A 20,777-nucleotide genomic window follows, 5' to 3' on the forward strand; every position below is an offset into this window, starting at 1 on the left:
GAGTGGAGGTGGCTCCAAGCATTTTAGTGGGCAGATGACCAGTGATACTAAAGATCTTCATTGCACAGGGCAGTCCTACACAAGGAACAGTCCTCTCAAATTGCCATAGTGACCCCACGGAGAAACACTGGGCTGCAACTAGCAAGATAAAATTTTGAACATGAATAAGTATAAATAGTGCACTATTGCTTAAAAAATCAACTGCATATGAACAGAATAGGGACTATGTGGCTTAAATGCAGTTCATGTAAAAAAGAGCCGAGCATTTAGTTGACCACAAGCTGCATATGAGGCACAAACTAAAGGGCTAATGCAATTTCAACTACAATAATATGTCTAGATCAAGGGAGGCAAAGACCCCACTGAAGTCTGCATAGGTCAGACTATGTCTGGACCTGTAGGCACCACAACATATTAGGGGAGGACCAGAGAACTGAAGCTGTCTAGTAAAGGCCAACTGGAAACCATGGCATCTGAGACACAGCAAAAGGAACTGCAGGTGCTAAAAGGAAGAAGAGTGGACTGACTTGAGGAAAATCGAATCACTACTTCCAAATTTAATGGCTGTTCTGCAAAGGACTAAATGGCAGAGCTGGGAAGAACTGAGAATGGAAGGGACAAGGAAGCTGACTGCTCTACAAACAACTGACTCCATCACTCTTCAGGAAGAGACCAAATAACCTGGCACAGATGCCAGAAAGGCAGACCAGGAGGCTAGATGACCTCAAAGGTGCCTTTCAACCTTCTACAATTCCAGCATTTTTATGTTATCCAATTCTCAGGAAGCTTCTTTCCCCTCTCAATTAGATAAAATTGTCTATTCTCATCTGCTTAGCTTATTGCTCTGATTTAAAAAGAAAACTGCTTTCTTCTACAGTTTAGTGACTCTAGTAATTTTGGTACCCAATTTTATATAATGCAACTTTAGATGGCTCTAACATGAGAAGACACCAGAGTAAAAGTGAAATTTATTATCTGGAGTCCAAACTCCTCATGAATAGGCCATGTTTGTTTTCTGAATTATCAGTTAGCCACAATATAAGATGGGACATCATGTCTCCTTGAAGTTAATATATAATTAATAGAAATGGCAACATTTCCTATACAGGGTTTCATTTAGGCAGATATGTGTCAACAACCTGGTGACACAGCACTGGCCGATTTGGAGGACTTGTTCTAACAGCAGTTCACCAGTGTTCCAATAATGTCACTTCAAGTAAGTCTGAAGGCAATCCAGAGTTAAAAACACAAAATCCACAATACTTCCTTCGTGGATGGGCTTAAAAAATTACCTCAGATTAAGACAGATGATCTAAACTAACTGAATTATACAAAAATACCAGTCCTTACTATGTGTGAAATGATCTCTCCTGGACACCTTCAGTTTCATCAATATTCTGTAAGTACAAGTGTATATTAGTGCCTGGTTCCTAGTTCTCATTCTTAAAAATGAATTCACAGGTACAAGCCAGAAGTGCCAACCTATTAAAGAACCTGAGGTAGGAACAAATCTTAATAACCAGTCTATCTTGGCTGTGGAGCTATTCCTAGAAAAGATATAGAATTTAAAAGCGTCATTCATCTGCAATAGATATTATTTCTGTCCTTCACTGTAGGTCAAAGGCATATACTGACTTTGTCATTCGGGACAAATTTGATCCCAAGTCCATAAAAAGATCTGCCAAGCAGCAAGCCCTATGATTTCAGCCCTGAAATGTACATTCAATCCACATAACACTCATGATGGGAGCTGAAATCTTAGGAGAGGATTTAATTCCAATGCTGATAAAGAAATTATCCAAGCACCACATTTCTTGATATAACTGGTTTCCACAATATCAAACGCACAAGTGAGTACCAAAAATACTTAGCAGTTCCACAACTGAGTTTTGTTAGGATGAATTAGACTCTGGAGGCAAAACTTGCAAAAATTAATAATGGGTTATTTGGAGCAGCAATTATTGTTTCCTTTGATTTGGCTTTGTTTTTCCTTAGTGGGGACAGAAATCAGTTCCTCAAATGCAAATTTCAAATTTGGTTCTGGTATTTCACATGATCCCCTTTTGGCTTTACTTGAGTTTATCCTCTTTAGGAATTTCCTTTAGGCAGGCAGCAGAGCTAAAATCTATCATTTATGACATCTGGTCAATAAGCAATCCATTATAAATGCTCTTTAAGGGTAAGGCCATTACTCCTGAATAGGTGACAAAGCTTTGGCCAACTAAAATGGAGCCCTTTACTACAGGATATATGAGATGAGATTGGAGAAGTGCCATAGAGGGTTTAAGTTGCTTTAAAACCAAACTTCTTCCTCCTGCTTTTGGCCCACTCAGTAGCAAAGAGTCTCAGGATGTGAGGTCACCTCACTTTTTATATATTGCCAATAATAAGGATAACTTTCCGGTGGCCTATAAATCCATGTGCTTTAAAGCGAAATCTTCTCAATTGTTTTAATATGCCAGGCACATTGCTACAATGTTCTTAAACCCTCAGTGAATATATTGCCAAATCCAGGTGCATTCAAGATCATTTAGAAACTGCTAATTATTTTCGCCTTTAGAACAAAATGATATCCGTTGTGATTAAGAACACAGGCAGACACAGAGGAAACCGGGCTTTTGTGCATCGAGTGCATGTATAGCATGAGTACACGCAATATAAGGAAAAGGACTGATAGGCTCATTTTGATCCCTGTTATTTCCCGGAGACATTTCCTTGGGTGCTCCTGAGATGACAATAATATCATCTGGTGCACCTGGACCTTGACTTCCCCTCACTCCTCAGGGCTCCATAGCCTGGGGCTTGAAAATCACCCTTCCCTTTCTCCCCAGCTCACTTAACCTTGCCCACTGACCACACACCCTGTGACTCTATGCAAGGAATTGTGCCCGTTTACTTTACAAGGGAATGCTAAGCAGGCCGTGTCCGGCCAGGCTGGGGCAGGGAGGCCACAGGGTGCGGTCATGGCCTCTGGTGATCACATCCCATCTTCTGGCTCACCAAAGCAGACTGGACACCTGGGGCAGACTCAAATTGCTTCAAGCCTGCGTTCCATGCCCTGAAACTCTTGGGCAACATTATACCTTTTCTTCACTGCTGATGTTTCGGGTGGAAGTTCTCCAGGTGATGGAGGGAATAGGGTCTCCCGAGGCTTCGCAGGTGAGAGTGACCTGTTCTTCCAGTTCCATGGCTGTCTGGTTCTCTACATAAGTGATTTTGGGTTTTGCTGAAAAGACAAAACATTTCTTTGAATTTAGGTGATCTTTCAGTGTTTAAGTAGCTACATGTAGCCCTCAACAAAGATTGTCAATTTACTGAGTGCAAGGCCCTGGCCTAGGGGTTGTAGGAGATACAGTGTTGGATCACCAAGGATCTTACAATGAAGCAGAGACAGGACAAGACAGATTGTAATGAAACAACAGCCTCCACGGCAGCAGAGGGATGGCGGGCCCCTGGCTTATGGCTTTCGGCCTGGGTCATGGGACTTGCAGTGGAACTTTGGGGTGGAGATGAGGGTAATCCAAATATAGAAAACTGCTCGAGTAAAAGCCAAGAAGCAAGGGCTGTAAGTGAGTAGTGCAGCATGAGCTGAATGTTTGTGCTTTAACGCAGACGGAGAAAATGCCAGACCCAGGCACCGAGCAGCCTGATCTCCTGGTTAAAGTACCTGCCCACATTTTATTCAGAATCTCGTGGAGGACTACTGTCAGTTTTTGACCAGGGGGGATGAAACGATCATTTGTATTTCGATAGTGTTCATGCACAAAAGGCTCAAGATGATTTAGAATGGAGAAGGTCTTGGCAGGGGTGGGGTGGGGGGTAGAAACCAGTTTGGAAGCTCGGCCAACGACTCAGATGTGAGGTAACAGGGTAACAGGGTCCTGAACTAGGTCGTCTTGAGGGGGGAAAGAAAGGGCAGCTTCGAGAGAGAGGCCGATGGAAGATTTTATAAGAAGTGGCAAATGAACAGAGGGCAAGTAGGGATGGGAAGACTCAAGAGAAGGAACTAGGAGTCCAAAATGCCTGAGATTCTTAATGGGTAGAAGAATGGTGTTAGCATCAACTCGAGCAGGGAAATCAGGCGGGTAACTGACTAGGGGCTGTGGGGTGGGGCTAGGGCTGGAAGGAGATGAGTTGAGATGAGTTCATTTTCCAAATGTTTTGGTAATGCAAGAAAACAGAAGCATTCAAAAGCTGAGTTAAATGTTAAAACATTAGAGAAAATTGAATTTTCCCAATTTAAAACAATTATACTCTGAAATTGCTGAACCTTCCGTAGACGAAAGAAAATACTGCACAACTTATCAGACTAGTAGAGAAAAAGGTCAGGCTGGATAAACCACCACCATAAAAAAATCAGAATTGTAGATAATTTTTGAAAGAACTACATTGGTTTTATATTCAAATTCATGCATTAACCTCAAGTAGGTTAATAAATTATTGCCTGTATTTGCTCTCCAATTTGAGGCCCTTGATTCTGCTTTAGTAAACAGAAAACAATGCTATAGCTATATGTCTTCTATAGCAAATGTCTGCTTCTATTAAAAAAAAACACTTACAAAGTTCAAATACTCTTCTGAAGTTAATCTGTATTAAAAGCCTGCTTAGCAAACCCTTTTTGGATGGCTAGCACAGAAGATAGATGTATCAATCCAACATGGCCAAAGGATCACAAATTTGAATCGATGGAGCCCAAGGCAGTAAGGTTTTCCTATAGGAAGACTTTGTGCTCATCTTGATAAATATGACTTTCAAGGATGTTCCAGTGCCTATGAGATGGATTATGTGTCACGTGCTGTGGAACAGTTTTTAAGGAGGTAAAAATGTGAGTAATGTTTCCATACTGTCAAAATAACAGTTTGAATGTAAAAAAAAAAAAAAAAAAAAAACCACAAAGCAAACAAACAAAAACAAAAAAAACCCAGCCCAAATCCTGAATTCACCTAATTGAACAGTTGTTTTGGGGGTATGGAGTTAAGTCGCCAGAAGGTTGAATTATTTCTGGCCCCTCGAAACCTCATCAGACCCTGTAGGCTAGTGTTTTGCTGACCTTCTCCTGACCCAGAGCATTTTGTCCTGGCAGCAGCAGGTTAACAGAAGACAGACAAAGGTCAGTTCATGTCTGTTAATATTTGGTCTCGGTAGCTCCATTTCCCAGGCGGTTACAAAGAGTGCACCGTACAAGTGTTTGGAAAAAGGAAAACTATATTCATATGAACATTATCAACAATGGCTCATTTTGAATAGTCTATAGAGGGTAGGTGGAAGGAGGGCAAGCTTCTCTCTTATTCTCTTATCTTCTCTGTACCCCAGGAGCAGTGCTATCATCACAACTAACTCTCAAGGCTTAGAATACTGCCTTATAAATGGGATAATCATATAATGTGTTGTACAAGCTGGGGCACTCTTGAGAATGAAATGGCATTCTCTAAATAATTATACAGAGACAACAGGCATTCTTGGGCAAACAGAGACTGACGGTCATCCTACTTAAAAAAGACTCCCTCCCTCTGCATACCAGCATCTAGAGAGCTCTCTCCAGGTTTTTATCTGCTGAAGGTACTTGCTCCATCTTAATTAACCTCTGTTGAGGGCTCCTGACTTTGGATCGCTGTTATAATTCTCCACCTGCCTCCACGGAATTTGATGCTACAGACTGTTCCATGCATCTCTCCCCATGGACATTTCTGTGAGTATAGCCACCCTTGTGAGTTTTCCAAGCTGCCTGAGATCCTCTTCTGGCATGTCTGTGGCTCTGTGCCCAGTCACTCAGGGTGGGCCTTGTACTCCCATCCCAACCCAGGCTCCTGCAACCTGAGCCCAAGAAGAGCCCTGGGGCCCTGCTTCCCTGCAAGGAGGGGTGGATGGCATGACCAGGGACACCTTCCTTCAGTCCCCTGCTTGTCTTTTTCTGTAACTCATATGGGCTGCTTTAGTTACAGGGGGTTGACTAAGCTGAGCTCCCCATTCACTGGTGAACATGCCTCAGCCCCCGGCAGCACAAGATCTCCAGAGAATTGGTATGAGCACAATAAGAATCTGGGGAGACAAAAATACTTCTTCAGAGGGGCCCATTGGGAGAGAAGCAAATGGAAATTCACTGCCAAGTTTAAAGGAAGGTAGGTTGCAACTCCTTAGTAAAAAGAACTTCTAGCTGATAACTAGGGCAATGCATGCTGGAACATGCCCTCTTCTTAGGAAAAAATGATGTCAGCTACAATTATGGTAGTCCCTAATTTAGATGTGCCCCTTACATACTAATTGCTATCCCTTCTTGGAGCCTCAGGAGTTCTGTGCTCCTCTTTACTAAGTTGCCGGTTTCCTTTTCCTTCTAACTCATCTTCTATACTCTGCTGCTGCTGCTAGGAAAGCTCCCTTATTTCTCCCCTAGTGCCGGCAAAGCAGAAGGGGGAGGAGGTAGAGAGAAAAGTGGGAAGGATAGTGCAGCCCTAGCTAGTAACTTCCTCTCCATGAGCTCCCTGCCCTCAGACCAATCTCTAAACCACTGGGAGGCCGGGAGGAGAGAAAGGAGGTTAAGAACTTGAAATGGAGAGGGAAAGGGGTATGTCAGGTGGCACCAGCTTATTTAAAGGATGCTACTTGAGTTCCCCTCAGGAGTTCACACAGGAGGGTTCCCATCCTGGAAAGGGCTAGATGAGACACAGTCCCATGAGGCTGTGATTTCCCTACGTGTCTCTCCAGGGGCTTCAACACCCTCCTCTGTTTGTTCCATTTGCTAATACACGTTCTCCCAACTGCGGTCTTGGGGAAGAAATTGTGTGTGGGTGGGTGGTGTAGGAGGGTAATGAGAGGACAAGGCCTGTCTTGCCGCAGGTAGCCCATTCCACTTTCCCAGACTTGTTACTTCTTTCCTTGGCCCTCACCCACTCTCTTCACTCTACCACGGCCACCACATGCCTCTTCGCTCACTACCCACCCCTCCTTTCTGGGGAAGCCATCACTCCCAGGAAGGCCTGAGAGAGAAGACAAGATCAGTTCTTGATCAGCCAAGTTAGAACTGACTTCAGTTACATAGAGCATGGTGCTAAAGGCATAGTACACTAATTTTAGTATTACTCATCATTTCATATATGGTCCAGACACAGTATGGGTTAGACAGGGCTTTGGGGAGTAATAGCCACCATTGTTTAGCTTAGGCAGGGACTTTAGAGACAACTGCCTGTGTCTAAATCCTGCCTCAACCATGTACGGTGTGACTTTGGGTAGGTCCCTCTGTGCTTCAGTTTCCTCATTTGTAAAATTGGGACAATAATCACCTATCTCAGGGTGGGATGAGGATTAAACAAGCTAATTTACAGTAGTACATCACATGGCGCTTGGCACAGTGTGTATTCCCCTCATGCTGAGGATGATGTGGAGGGCAACGATGATGTGAAGGATGTGATGTCTAAAAAACATCCCTAAAGACGGGGGATGATTACATTCTACGCTGTTGCCCCTGCCACTCATGGGGAACGAATCGCTGTCCCTTCATTTATTCAAAGACTAGCGCTAAGTATATGCCAGGCACTGCCCGACGTGGTGGAGATACATCCGTGAATAAAACATGCATGTCCTGTCCACCACGAGCTAACTTTCCATCCCTCCAGTGCTTTCACTGCCCCTGTCCTGTGTGGGGACTGCCTGAAATGCCCACCCATTCCCTTCCTTTGCGTAACCCTTATTCATGGAGTAGCACATCCTTTGTGAAGACTTCTCTAACTTCCATCAGGTAGGGCCAGAGATCTTTGTTTCTTATAAACACTCTGCATTCTGCTATTATGAGGTAACTACAGTGGGTTTAAGAGTTCAGCACTGACCATTGGCTTTACTCCGCACACAGAGTCCCTGCTATTCACCTTTGTGTCCCTGGACAGAGCCGGGACACACAGGGCAGGCACACACAAGTTTGTTGACTGTAATTTATGTGCTTATGGCTTATATTTTCATCTTCTCCTTCAAGCTCCAAGGGGTCATGGCTTATTCTTCTCCGCAGCCCCCATGTATGTAGTGACATAGAAACTCGAGAAATATTGAGTAAAATGAAGGAATAAATTAATAAACACTCTGTCTTTTTTCTAGAATATGAAAAGGCTTCATAAAATCAGAATGACTGGTGAAGACCAGTCTGAATTAGTGAAAAGATTGTCAAGAAAATTGTCCAACAAGGTTAGCTTTCACTCTCAAAAATATAGTTAACTTAAAGCAAAATGACAACCTGTTTCTAGACCTAGATGTCATTAATGAACAAAAAGGATTCACTGGTGATTAGCAGGGTCATTTGCATATAATCACTTGATTCCAAAGGTCTTTGTTTACAAGCAGTTTTCCTAAATCTGGCTAAAGCAGCAGGGCCTCACTCCAATTTTTCAAGTACACATTGTCACTACCTAAAAAGAGCTTTTTTTTTTTTTTAAACCATGGAGCTGCCTTCTTTGGCATCTGCAGGATAGTAGCCAGATTATAGTGGACCAGTTTATCTGTGCTGCTTAAAACAGGTAAGCAGAGAAGGTTGAGAGCCACTGGGTTAAACACTTCTCTGTAGCAAATTCTTTTTTCAAAGTCAGGTCAAAATGCATTACAGTTCCTAAATGAATGGGAGTTTATTGCATTTATAAAGATGAAGAGTACAGAAGTGGGCAGTCTTTAGTGACTTCCTATTCTCCGCTATTTCAGGCCAGGCAAAGATGCAAAGGAAGATCAAAACAGCCAGCTAGTTGGTCACTAATATTTACTGATGGCCCATTAAGAGTTTGCCTCTGTTTAGGGTGCCAGGGATAAAGTAATGTACAAAACAGCCTGTGTTCTACCATCTGGAGTTACACCCTAGTGGAGGTAGAAGACAATTCCCAAAACAAATATGTAGATGTGAATCAGATACTGGTAAGTGGAATGTAGAAGATACAATACGGCTTCAGTGGAGGTGAGCAGGGGTGGTGGTGGTAGTGCCAACCAGGGCAGTCAGTGAAAGAAGGAGTCATTGAGACTGAATGAAGTGAGCAAGGCAGTTTGGAACAGACTTGGGGGATAGATATTTCAAGCAGAAGAAAAATTAAGTGCAAAGTTCCTGAGACAGGTAACAAACCTGGTGTGTCTGAGGGATAGAAAGAAGACTCGACTGGTTGGTGAACTTGGAATGTGTAGTATAACTAAAGAAAGATGAGGACGGACAGAAAGGCAGGTGCTAGACCATGCTTGGTCTTGTAGACCATGGTACAGAGTCTGGATTTTATTCTGGTTGCAGTAAGAAGCCACTGGGGGATTTTAAACAGGGATTGGAATTTAAGATCATCCTAGCCTCTGTGAGCAGAAGGGATGGAGAAGTCCCAAAGAGGCAGGAAAGGAGACCAGTTAGGAGGCCATCACAACATCCAGGTCAGGTGATGGCGGCTTGGATCAGATGGGGTTGGCAAGCAATGGTTGTATCTGGGGTGTAGTTCTGAGGTAGAGTGGACAGGGTCTGTGCTTGTTTGGAGCTCTTATGTACTCCTAAGAGGTCATGTTCTGTTAAACCATCTTTGTTGGAGGCAGGCTGGTTGGGTAGGACCTTTTGATTAGGTTGTTTCCACGGAGATGTGACCCAGCCCATTCAAGGTAGGTCTTAATCCCCTTGCTGGAGTCCTTTATGAGAGGATAAAAGACAGATGAAACTCAGAGAGCTCAGAGAAGCTAAGAGATGAAATCCAGAGAAAAGCCCCCAGAGATGAGAGAGAACTACTGAAAACAACCCAGGAGAAGGACCAGCAGACATCTCCATGTGCCTTTCCATGTGACAGAGGAACCCTGGATGCCAGCAGTCTTTCCTCAGAGAAGGTATCTTCTTCTTGATGCCTTAATTGGGACATTTTCATGGCCTTAAAATTGTAAATTTGTAACCTAATAAATCCCTATTGAAAAAGACAACTCATTTATGGTATACTGCATCCTGGCAGCTTCAGCAAACCAAAAGTGGGTCTTACTAATGGATTGTATGTGTAGGGTAAGAAGAATTGAGACGTAGTGGTGACCTGATCCCTACTGCCCTTACCAAAGACTTTGAGGTGAATGGATGCGTCCTGCTCCCCAGCCTTGTTCTCGGCAATGCAGATGTACTCAGCCTCGTCGTTCTTATCCACCTTCCTGATGGTCAGCTCTGAACTGTCGTCACTGAAGATGTACTTCTCATCCTCCTCATTCTCTATCTGTTCTCCATCCCTACAGGGCACAGAAACACATACCATCATTTTGACTACAGAGTGAAGATTCTCATTTTTCACTGATTTCCATAAAATGCAGAGTGAGCCAATGGGAAGTACTCTGTCTTCACAAAAGTTTAAGGTGTCCAACTGTACTTCTGCATACATCCTCTATTCCCCCAACTGATGCTCTAACTTTGTTTAAAGGCTATATACTGCATCCACAAAGACTTAAGAGAGGGCACCCGGAGTCCATGCCCTCTGGTTCTGTCCCACAAGGTTGAAAATGAAGGAACCAAATGCATATGGCAAGAGAATCTTACAGAAAAGAATCCATTCTTCACATGGAGCTGATATTTCCAAGAAGCCACATACATTGCACTAAAATGCCAAAAGGGAGCAGGCCCTATGAGGTTCCATTCTACTCTAGTCCATGATGAAAGACTCAAGCTTATTTCTTACTTTGTCCAGCTCATGGTGGGCTCTGGGAAGCCTTCAGCATCGCACACCAGGGTAACAGACTGGCCGAGGTTAGCAGTGGCATTCACAATACTCTGCCTGGCCTGGACAGTGGGTGGCACTGAAAGGAAATAAGACACCTTTGAAGGTGGCTGGGAAGACATGACAAACTCAATGGCCTGAAGAAGAGATGCTTTTAGGGGGCCCCAGGTTAGGGACCTCTAGCCTATGGGTCAAGAGTCTTGGGAGATTGCAAATTTAGTAAAAGGGCTTTAAATTCATGAGTGTACAAAATAATTACCATACCCTGAATAAATAAGTCACAAACATATGTTATTGCTTTTCAAAAGTTTAGGAACTATAATACATTACATTTTATTCATTTTTAAATGGTATTAAATTTATAGTAGTTATTTACCATTATATTTTCTCAATATATATCCACAACAATTACAGTCATTTGATGTCAAAGTTGATGTGAAAAAGAGGGCTGTAATACTGGGAAAAGTTGCAAATTACTGCTTCTGGTGGTTAAATTGTTAATGCCAATTTAAAATGCACCAGCTCACCAAAGAGTGACATTTCTCTGGGATTATCATAGATAGCACTGTGTACACAATGCTTTTACCAAAGGAATGAGAGGGGGTGAGCTTGGCAAAAAAAAAAAAAAAAATCAATAGCCAAAACAATTCGACCATGATTAACTTATTTTCTTAGGACTGACATTATAATTTCCTATAAATATCTTGTAAATGTCAGATCAATTCCATGGGTGTGTTTATTCGACACTGCAAATTAAGATTAATAAACCCACGGATGATGATTCTGACTAGACCGAGGCCTGAATTGATTATAATATTTTCTTTGAACATTGAATCAGGGAAATAACTTCACAATTACTATAACATCAAGGACAGTAAGGATGAATAAGAATTTATTAGTAAGCAATGCAGAAGTTTCGAGTGCCGAGTGCCGTAAGACATAGCTCTAAAGACCCCTATAAATGAGGAGAGACCCAAAAGGCATGTGTATTTAATTAAAAAAAAAAAGCCAGAGGCTATGGGGGATTCAGCTGAGTTGGAAGAACAAAGAAACGCAGGATTTATTTTATAGACCAAAGAGTTAAAGCCAAGAGTTTTGGGGAACCAAGTCGGTGGCCAAGGGGATGGTGGGCAGAAGGATGTCCTCACCATTCACAATGACCTGAATGTCCTTGAAGTTGATCTCCCCTCGGGCCAGGATTCTGCCCTCACAGCGGTAAGTGCCCTCATCTGTTTTCTTGATGCCCCGGATCTGCAGGTAGTTGTTGGACAGGACTGTGAATCGAACTAGAAGAGACAAAAGGCAGGTTCACCTAAAGATCAGTCAGAAACCTCTGGTATCTGCAGGCAGATAGCTGATTCCTTCCTTTTCCCCAGCTTCAATCTAACGGGCGGGGCTTGGAGCTGAAAAAAGAAAAGGAATCCCCAGTTCTCCAGTCGAGCCCAGATCCAAGGTCTATTGTCTTATGTTTTGGTGAGAAAATCGAGTTTCTGAATATACCAGTTACAGTCAGACATTCATCTGCTCAGGATCTGGGTACCAACTGTGGCTTCTGGGACACCCGAATCTGGGAGTCCAGAATTTGGTGGCCTAGGGCAAAAGGCAGCTGTGGGAAATGCAGTTCTCACCGTCTTTTTTCAGGATGACATCTCGGCCTTTGTGCTTCCAGATGATGGTTGGGGGGAGGGAGCTAACCACATCACACACTATCACGGCGTCTTCCCCCTCCTTGAACTCCTGTGGGGTTGGTGCATTCTTGAACATGAGCTTCTCTGGAAAATGAGCAAGAGAAAACAGTGAGGGAAAACGGGCACTTCTCGCACAGGAGAATCTCTTTTCATGAGAGACACACCGGCTGGATTTGAGTCCTGGACAAGTCTGGATCTGTATAACATAGTTGTACAAGAGGGGTTTATACACAGCATTTAGCCATAAATGCCAAGATATAGCAGCTGGTCCAAGTAGGGGAACGTGTCTTCACTGTTATGCAATCAATATTTACCCACTGAGGATGAATTTATGATACTCTGTGCAGAAAAGGGTCCACCGAGGGAAAGCGTCTACCAAGCATCCCCCGTGCCATGTGGGATGAGGCACGTGAGAGACAGTGTGGAGGTGGAAGGAATTGGTAGAATATCTATTCTGCTATGGATGGGAGAAGTAATCAATCCTTTCTCTAACTCCCATTCTGTCCCCCATCCTCACCCCAAGTTTTCTACTACAGAGAGAATTTTGAAGAGAACAGAAGAAAAGCAGACAAATACCATGGCAATCAGTACTTTCCCATTAGCTGTCACCCACCATGACACCAGCCACACGGACAAAGGCATACCAAGTTAATGAGACGCCCCTCCAGAAGGGGCTTCAGTGGCAACGGGAATTGTCTGCCTTGAGTAGCGGTACAGGGTGTTCAGCTATAATCCTCCAGCCCACTGAGCCTTTGGGCTCCATTACCAGCAGGAGAGAGTGCAGCAAGAAGGGGAAACCTGGATGGCATAATGGTCAGTGTATATCTGGGGAAGGGACAGGAAACCCAAAATAGCTCTCTGGAAACTGTGTAATTTGAGTTTAGAGAAAGGAGGCCAGTATGGGGGGAAGGTATGGCCATCGTGAGTTCTGAGTTAGGAAAAGGCTCACTGAAGAACATATAGGTTATGGAGTCAGAAAGTAGTTTTATAGGTTATCAGGGGCAGGCTGGGGTGGGGTGAAGGGAATGGGGAGTTAATGCTTCAAGAGTGCAGAGCTTCTGTTTGGGTGTTGGGAAAGTTCTGGTAATGGATGGGGGCAAAGGGAGCACAACAAAGTGGGTGTGATTAATACTGCTGAATTGTATGCCTGAAAGTGGTTAAAATGAGAAGTGTTATGTTGTATATTAGCACAATAAAAATTGAAGAAAAAAATATACAAAATAAAAATGAAGAGATTAAAAAAAAGAAATGTTTTGGGAGCTCTTAGATCAGTTAAGAAAAACCCATAGGGAAGGGGAAGCTGTCCAACCCTCAGCCAGTCCTCTCCTGCCATCCCAGCCTTTCTGGTGGGAGGTGTCACCACAGCTAAAGGAGAGGATGGGGGTAGAGGAAGGGATGACGGAGGCTCTTACGGAAGATTTTCACGTTGACCGTGGCCTCTGACTCACTGCCGTCCTCGCTGGTGACCACACACTTGTAAATGCCAGCGTCATCAATGTTGGCGTTGTAGATGGTGAGGGTGGAGGAGGAGTCGTCGTTCCACACCACTGAGATCCGCTGCTGGTTCGGGGTGAGCTTTTCTCCATTAGGGGAGAACCAGGAGATGTCTTTGTCTTTGGCATCTCCTGCCACTGAAGAGGAAGAGATTATGTTCAAACCACTGAAAGTGAAAGACAAAAGTCCCCTCTAGAGTGATTGTGGGTCCGCAAGGGATACTGAGCAACAGGTCAGCCAAGGCTCGGCTTCCAGTGAGGGCTGATCATTTCCATTTGAATTTTCACGCAGCCCTACGCAGGTGGCTGGGCTTAATTAATGCACCCGTAACACCTTCAATAGTATTTGAAAAGAACTCAGCCACCACTTTGGCAGGTATTTCTCCTAGTGATCCTATTCCTGATGAGGAAAGAGATATTCATTGAGGACATATTGTGTGCCAGGTACTAACCTAGGAACTTACATGCCTCACAGAATGAGGCACGGAAGGAGCCTGAGCCAACTGTTCTGTTTGTTTCTGAGGGTTTAGATTATGTCTCCTGAGCTGAATTTGAGACATGGGTTAGTCTATGAGTGCGGATTCCAACCACTTTTATTCTAGCATCTGCCTGCACAAACTGTCATGGCTGTCATTCAGGCACCCCCTGCCTCTGAGAAACTCATTACCATAAATACTGCAAAGAAGGTAACCAGAATCACCCATGCTTCCTTTACCCAGGCACACAAGAGGGTGGACTGCTGCTTTGCTCTCCCAGACATCGAGCTAAAACCGGGTGAAGGGCTCTGGGATCCAGCCATTGTGGCTTCACCCCGCATCTCTGCATGGGGTCGCTCTTCCCCAGTCTGCACCTCCCAGCCCTGCACAGATGCTTAGTATGGAAATGAAGCAGTCTTCCTTTCAGGGCCCATCATGTTTTCAATAAATATCGCTATTTGCAAGATGTGCTGTGGGCTCCACGGCTGCATCTCCAGATCATTTAAATTGCTGTAATGAAGGCAAAGCTGTAGTGAACACATCCGCCAGCCACAAGCCACCACAGCCAATGCAAATCATGAGAGCATTTAAAGGCCCCTCCCTGCCAAAAGCTGCTTGCTAAATGTCACAGTTTACACCTAGCTCAGCTCTTTTCTGGTTCTTCCATGTTCTGAATCCAGTAACGTCACCTGCAGAGACTCTGAAGCCTAATTGGAAGCCCTTTCCTCCACTGGACATTTTCTAATGACTATCTGAGCTGTGGAAATGGGGACTATTTTCTAAACCACACACCTAGCTCTATGGCGGGGATGATGGGATAAAATATTCATATTCATGGCAGCTCTGCAAAGTCCAGGATGTCTGTGCTTACAGTTAATGAGACACTAGTATTCAATTTACTTTTAGGCAAGTCCTGGGCCTTCTTGGAATTTCCTGCTTTGGGCAATTCTAAGAAATAAACTTTAAAGTGACCTGCTGAAGCATTATTTGGGAACCGGCACTGTTCTCCAGAACCATTCTCAGAACTCTGGATATATACAGAGCAGGAGGTCTGGGGATGAGCTACTCCTCTGGGAGCTGAGCTGTTTTCCTGAGAAAAGCCCTAGACCTCCACCATTATCAAGCAGAAGTCTGGCTGCCACATTTCACTGTATTGGGGCAGCCTTTGAGAGGGGAGGGCAGGGGCCTGTACCAGTGACCCTGTACAAGAGCTTGGCCAAGAGCTCCACGTGAGGTGTGAACGGCCCATACACACGCAGCCCAGCCCCTGTCTCCCCACCCAGCTTCTGCTCTGCCCGATGGGTTTCTGGTCGGTTCTCGGGGTGGGGGGTGGCAGTGGGGGATTTTGACGCCACTTACCTTGGCATAAGAAGAATTTGGACTCTCCAACGCTGATTTCCCCTTGGCTAGGAACAATATCCACCTGCAGAGAGACTGAAAAAACCCCACAAAGTCCAGATTAAATGCAGAATTTTTGAGAGAGAGACCCCAAGCTTTCATTCAAATTTGGGGTCCTCCAGCTCACTTTAGGAAAGAGTGAAGGGAGGAAGTTGGGTTGGGTTCGGAGTACTTGTCACCACCAAGTGACCACAGTAGCGAGGAGTGGACGCAACTCAGACCATTCCTCTCTGGAACTGCTATCCCTCTTCAGATAGTGCAAGGTCCTCTGGGAGGTTTGGGGGGAACTTTGCCCTAAATGTTTCTTGAGAGGCTTATGTTCCTGCTCCAAACAGCAGCACTTCTGGGACTCACAGAGACAGTAGCTCCATCAGTCACTTCCAGATATTCATCTGATGTGTCCCACGGGCTGTGCCAGGACCAACATGAGTGAGCAGGACACCTGCTACTTCAGAACTATGCATGGGGGTCTCTTGCCAACTCCTCACGCCATGGAGAAGGAGTCAACAGGAAGACCCAAACTGATTTTGTAGGAAATGCTCCCCTTATCTTCTGACACATAGGGCCAGCATCCCTATTCCCCACAAGAGGGGAATGCATCCAGTGCTATCCCCACAATTAGTTGCTCTTCTGAACTTCGGTAGGCTACTCCCTGTGGAATTCCCTGTATTCTTTGGCTTCTTTCACTGAATTTTAATTTGACTATCCGGATACTCCGTCATTCCACTCCAATGATAAGACAAAATACATTGTGCCAGATCTCATAGATCCTTGGATTCATTCTGTTCCTGGTTTATCTAAGCAGAGCAGATAACTGTTTCTCATGAAAATACAGCTTTAGGGTAGAAAAAAGGCTATATTCGTTCAAATTCAACTTCCTTTTTGTCTCTCTTCCCCTTAAGAAAACTAAATCCAAAAACTAAAGGCTAATGGGCCTTTGATTCAATGCAGGCAGCTGCTTAAACCCAATATGAAGGAAGGGCCTAGAAACAGAGCCTCAGTGAGCACCTCCTCCAACAACCATTTTCTTTTCACTGTAGAAAGGAGGGAACTCTCGTTGCCATGGTGACTGACTCGCAGGCAGCGCTGCTGCAGGTCTCCGTCTGTGCTCATTTGATGAGACCAGCCTCGGCAGAATATAAGGGATCTAAGGGCCTACTTGGAGTTGGGAAGGGGAGAACACAGGGGCAGCACAGCTATCGGGGGTCAGGGCCTTCCCAGACATTCCACCAACAGACCAAACAGTTCATGGAAAAGTCTAGGAGAGGCTAGAGAGAAAGGGGTGGAAAAGGGAAGGAGGCGGGGTAAGGGTAAGGAATCAGGCCAGGGGCAGAGGCAGGGAGGACTGTGACAACAGGAGGAAGGAACTCAGAGACATCTGGCTTAGAAGAAATAGTACAGGAATGGAGGGATAGCCAGGCTCTCCCCAACCCCATCCACGGTCCATTGTTCTTTTGGGGCTCAGGACTTAGTCTCACTTGAGAGCCGTTTAAGGGTGTTCCTTCATCTTTCTGGAACGTAGCCATGCACACAAAGCTGCACTGGGATATAATACCATGAGGGATGTGGCTGCTTTCTCCTGCCACTCTCCTGCGGGAGTTTAGGTGCCCTCCATTCTAAAACGGGGGTGCTAGAAGGGGTCACAACCGCCACCAGGCGCTGCCTCATTTCCCAGATGGGGAAACAAGAGGTACAGTGGCTCCTGGTTAGGATCAGGGTGGCCCTAGAGCCCAGGCCTCCTGGCTCCCAGGTAAGTGCTCTTTCCATCGTGAAGGCTGCCTCTGGTAGCAGAGGGTACAATGTTTCCGCTCAGTTTAACAAACAAGCTGGGGACGGTGAGCTCAGACCCACCGTTGCATAACGGAACAGGACAAGCCCAGAGTACATAAGGCCCTGTGGTATGCTGTTTTCCATGCTCTGTACTTTATTTTATTTTTTAATATTTTTAACCTTTTTTCAACCATACGAGTCAGTGGCATTAATCACATTTACAATGTTGTGCTACTACGGCCACCATCCCTTCCTGTAACTTCTGTGTCGCCCAGAACACAGACCAAGGCCCTGCAGTATTTAGAGCACAGGGCCTGTGTCCTGGATGGTTCTGTGGAGACTGCTATAGGCCAGGGCCTCCATCTTCAGGCCAAACCACGACCTTTTCCATCTTGTTCTGCAGCTCACATTCCACGGGACTAGCACTGAGCCCATGGAGCCCAGAAGCTGGGTCTCTCCCACCTATCACCTTATGGTGGTCCTTTCTGGAGCTTACAGGGACATTTTTTATCTCTGCCTGAGTATCAGCTGCCAACCTCAACATTATGGATCCCGTTGCTCTCACGGGGCCCTGGCTTTTGGGAAGGATAGACTTATCCCGAGTGAAAAGCCAGTGTTCACTTTTTCAGCTTTGTTTCAAATGGAGCATGACTCTCAAAGGGCAGAAGGACATGGCAAGGCTGAGGAGCTCCATACCCAAGTGTGGCCAGTGCCTATTCATCTCTGCGCCATGGAGAGAAATGAGATATGGGGATTTCAAAGGTATTCCTGGCATTACCAGCTCCTATGAAAGCATCTGTCATCACAAAAGTTTTTAAAAGAAGAGCTATACATTTAGACTCCTGACCTTTCCACATCTGAAAGGATAGTGATCCTCCCTCAAAACACCAGAGATAAAGCTGGGCCACAGCAGCCCTGGACTCTGAAAACCAATGCCTGGATGTTTAACCAATGCTTGGACATTTTCTATTGCCCCGCCCAAGGGCAGATTAATCTTCCCCAAACTCTAAGCCTTGATAGTCTCATGATAAGTGGAGATTGCACCCAAAACTCAAAACTCCTTCCCTGCATGCTTGCCGCCCTTTCCTTTCTTGTTCTATTACTACTTTCCTTGTTTACAATAAAAATTCCTACCTTGACTTTCACCTTGCTCTAGTCATATAGAGACGTGAAATTCCCTAACGAGACATAACTCCTACCTTTAAGGAAACTTATGAAAGCATTTCTCCCAGGAAAAGTATCTCATCTCCTGCTTTGCATAAGCGCTATGAGCTATTCCTACTTCATCATAGCTGCACCCAAGGACACATGCTTAGAAATGCAGGAGCTTGGAGCTGGGAGGGCCCCAAGAGGACCCAGGAGCAGGGTGGAATGTCACTCCCAGCCAGGGCTCTCTCCATGGCACCTCCAATCTGTGCTCAACTCCCAAAGCATCTTGCAGGGAATGATGGTTCACATTCTCTGGTTTACAAAACACACTTCATTATTTCATTTGACCCTCATAACAGTTCTGAGAGCTAAAGAGGCCAATATTATTATTTCCATTTTTCAAAAGAGAACACTGAGACTCAGGAAATTAAATAACTTGCTCAGTTGCCCAGTTCTCAGCTCCTGAGAAGCAAAACCAAGATTAAAAATCATCTCATTCCAAGGTTGGAACTTGTTCCCCAACACTCTACAACTAACCTCATACTACCAACCTTTTGTTTGTCTCCAGATAGGCTTGTCATAACTTATTGTTACTAAGTTAGCATTTGCTCTCCACAAATCTTGGCTAGAAAGGGCAGAATCTCTGTATAAAAATCTTCAAATCAAGTTCCTGCCATTACTGGTCTCCTGGTTAACTATAACTGGCCTCTGCTCACAGATAAAAGTATTATCTCTCCCATTTTACAGATGGGCAAGTGGAAACTCAGAGCCATAAGTAATGGTGACAATGGAGTCAGGATCCAAACCTGGCTCTGCCGGAGTTCAAACCACAGCCATTTCTTTCCACACTATTCTATTCCCTGTGAACAGACAGAAAAAAACTTCTCTTAACAACTGAATGGTTCACCCACCCCTCCCTGTCTCACTTAAAAAGTAAAATAACCCTGTGGGAAATTTGTGTTTTAAAGTGTTTTTTCTATTTAAATGCCTTTAAAAAAATTGTTGCTATATATTATATATATATGTCAACTCTATGAACAAACAGCTTCAGGTATAGTTAGGAGTTTTGTAATTCCCAACTCCAAAAGCACAACTAGACTATAAAGTTTTAGTTGCTAAAGCAAAAGTGAATAAAAATTTCAAGCCATAAAAGTTGCTAAGGTATCTATCAGTAGAGGTAGGACTCTTGCTAAGGAAAAGCAACATAGATGAATTATTCTGATTTCAAAAATCACAGATTTCACTAGAGTCAGCAACTTCTTGCAGCAGTTTAATTTTGCTGGTTTTCTTTTCAGATTCTAATGTGCTTGAGGACATGGGAGCTGAGAGTAGAAAGTGAACCAAGGTCTCTCCCATGGCTAATTGCAAATACTTCCTCATTAAGAGGTTATGAGACACAGGCTGCTGAGGAAGACAGACTGCAGATGCTCAGTGGGCCTGAGGCCAAAGTAGACAGATCTGAGGAAGATACCCTGGTGATTAATTTAAGAGATGGGTGAACTACAGAGGATTAATCTGATCAGAGACTATACATGAGATAAGGGAATTTTCTAGAACCTATTTGTATTAGTTTGCAAGCTGCCAGAATGTGATATATCTGAACTGGAACAGCCTTTAAAAAGGGGGAATTTAATAAATTACAAGTTTACAGTTCTAAGCCTATAAAAATGTCCAAACTAAGGCATCCAGGGAAAGATACCTTAATCCAAGGAAGGTTGATGGGTACAGAACACCTCTGTCAGCTGGGAAGGCATGTGGCTGACCTCTGCTGATCCCTTGTTGCTGGGCTCTGTTGTTTTCAGTCGCTGTTTCTGTGGAGGTTTCTCACTTTGCTTCTCTAGGGCTGGCCTTCATCTCTTGGCTTCCCTCTCAAGGTTCTGGCTAGCTTAACATCTCATGGTGATGTCTACTGGACTCCAAGCACCTCCAAACATCCGTCTCTCTGTTCTCCACGTGTTGGCATCTGTGTCAGCTCTGCCGGTTCTGTCATTTCTTCAAAATGTTTCCTCTTTTAAAGGATTTCAGTAAAGTAATCAAGACTCTCCTGGAAATGGGGGGAGTCACATCTCCATCTAGTCAAAAGGTCACACCCACAACTGGGCATATGCCACATCTATATGGAGATAA

General features: G+C 44.5%; 1 protein-coding gene across 9 annotated transcripts in view; it reads right to left on the reverse strand.

Annotated features, from left to right (window-relative positions):
- The window catches only part of NCAM1 (neural cell adhesion molecule 1), a 345,586-nt gene that overhangs the window by 49,632 nt on the left and 275,177 nt on the right, over positions 1-20,777 (reverse strand). For all 9 annotated transcript variants that reach the window (XM_077112894.1, XM_077112901.1, XM_077112895.1 and 6 more), the window contains exons 2-8: positions 15,693-15,767; positions 13,777-13,995; positions 12,305-12,448; positions 11,825-11,962; positions 10,638-10,755; positions 10,028-10,194; positions 3,084-3,226 (exon numbers count right to left, since the gene is read on the reverse strand). In XM_077112894.1, the coding sequence (XP_076969009.1) occupies positions 3,084-3,226; positions 10,028-10,194; positions 10,638-10,755; positions 11,825-11,962; positions 12,305-12,448; positions 13,777-13,995; positions 15,693-15,767 (1,004 nt within the window). The remainder of the gene's footprint in view (positions 1-3,083; positions 3,227-10,027; positions 10,195-10,637; positions 10,756-11,824; positions 11,963-12,304; positions 12,449-13,776; positions 13,996-15,692; positions 15,768-20,777) is intronic.

The sequence above is a fragment of the Tamandua tetradactyla genome, chromosome 8 (genome assembly GCF_023851605.1).
Source record: "Tamandua tetradactyla isolate mTamTet1 chromosome 8, mTamTet1.pri, whole genome shotgun sequence".
Classification (NCBI taxonomy): Eukaryota; Metazoa; Chordata; class Mammalia; order Pilosa; family Myrmecophagidae; genus Tamandua; species Tamandua tetradactyla.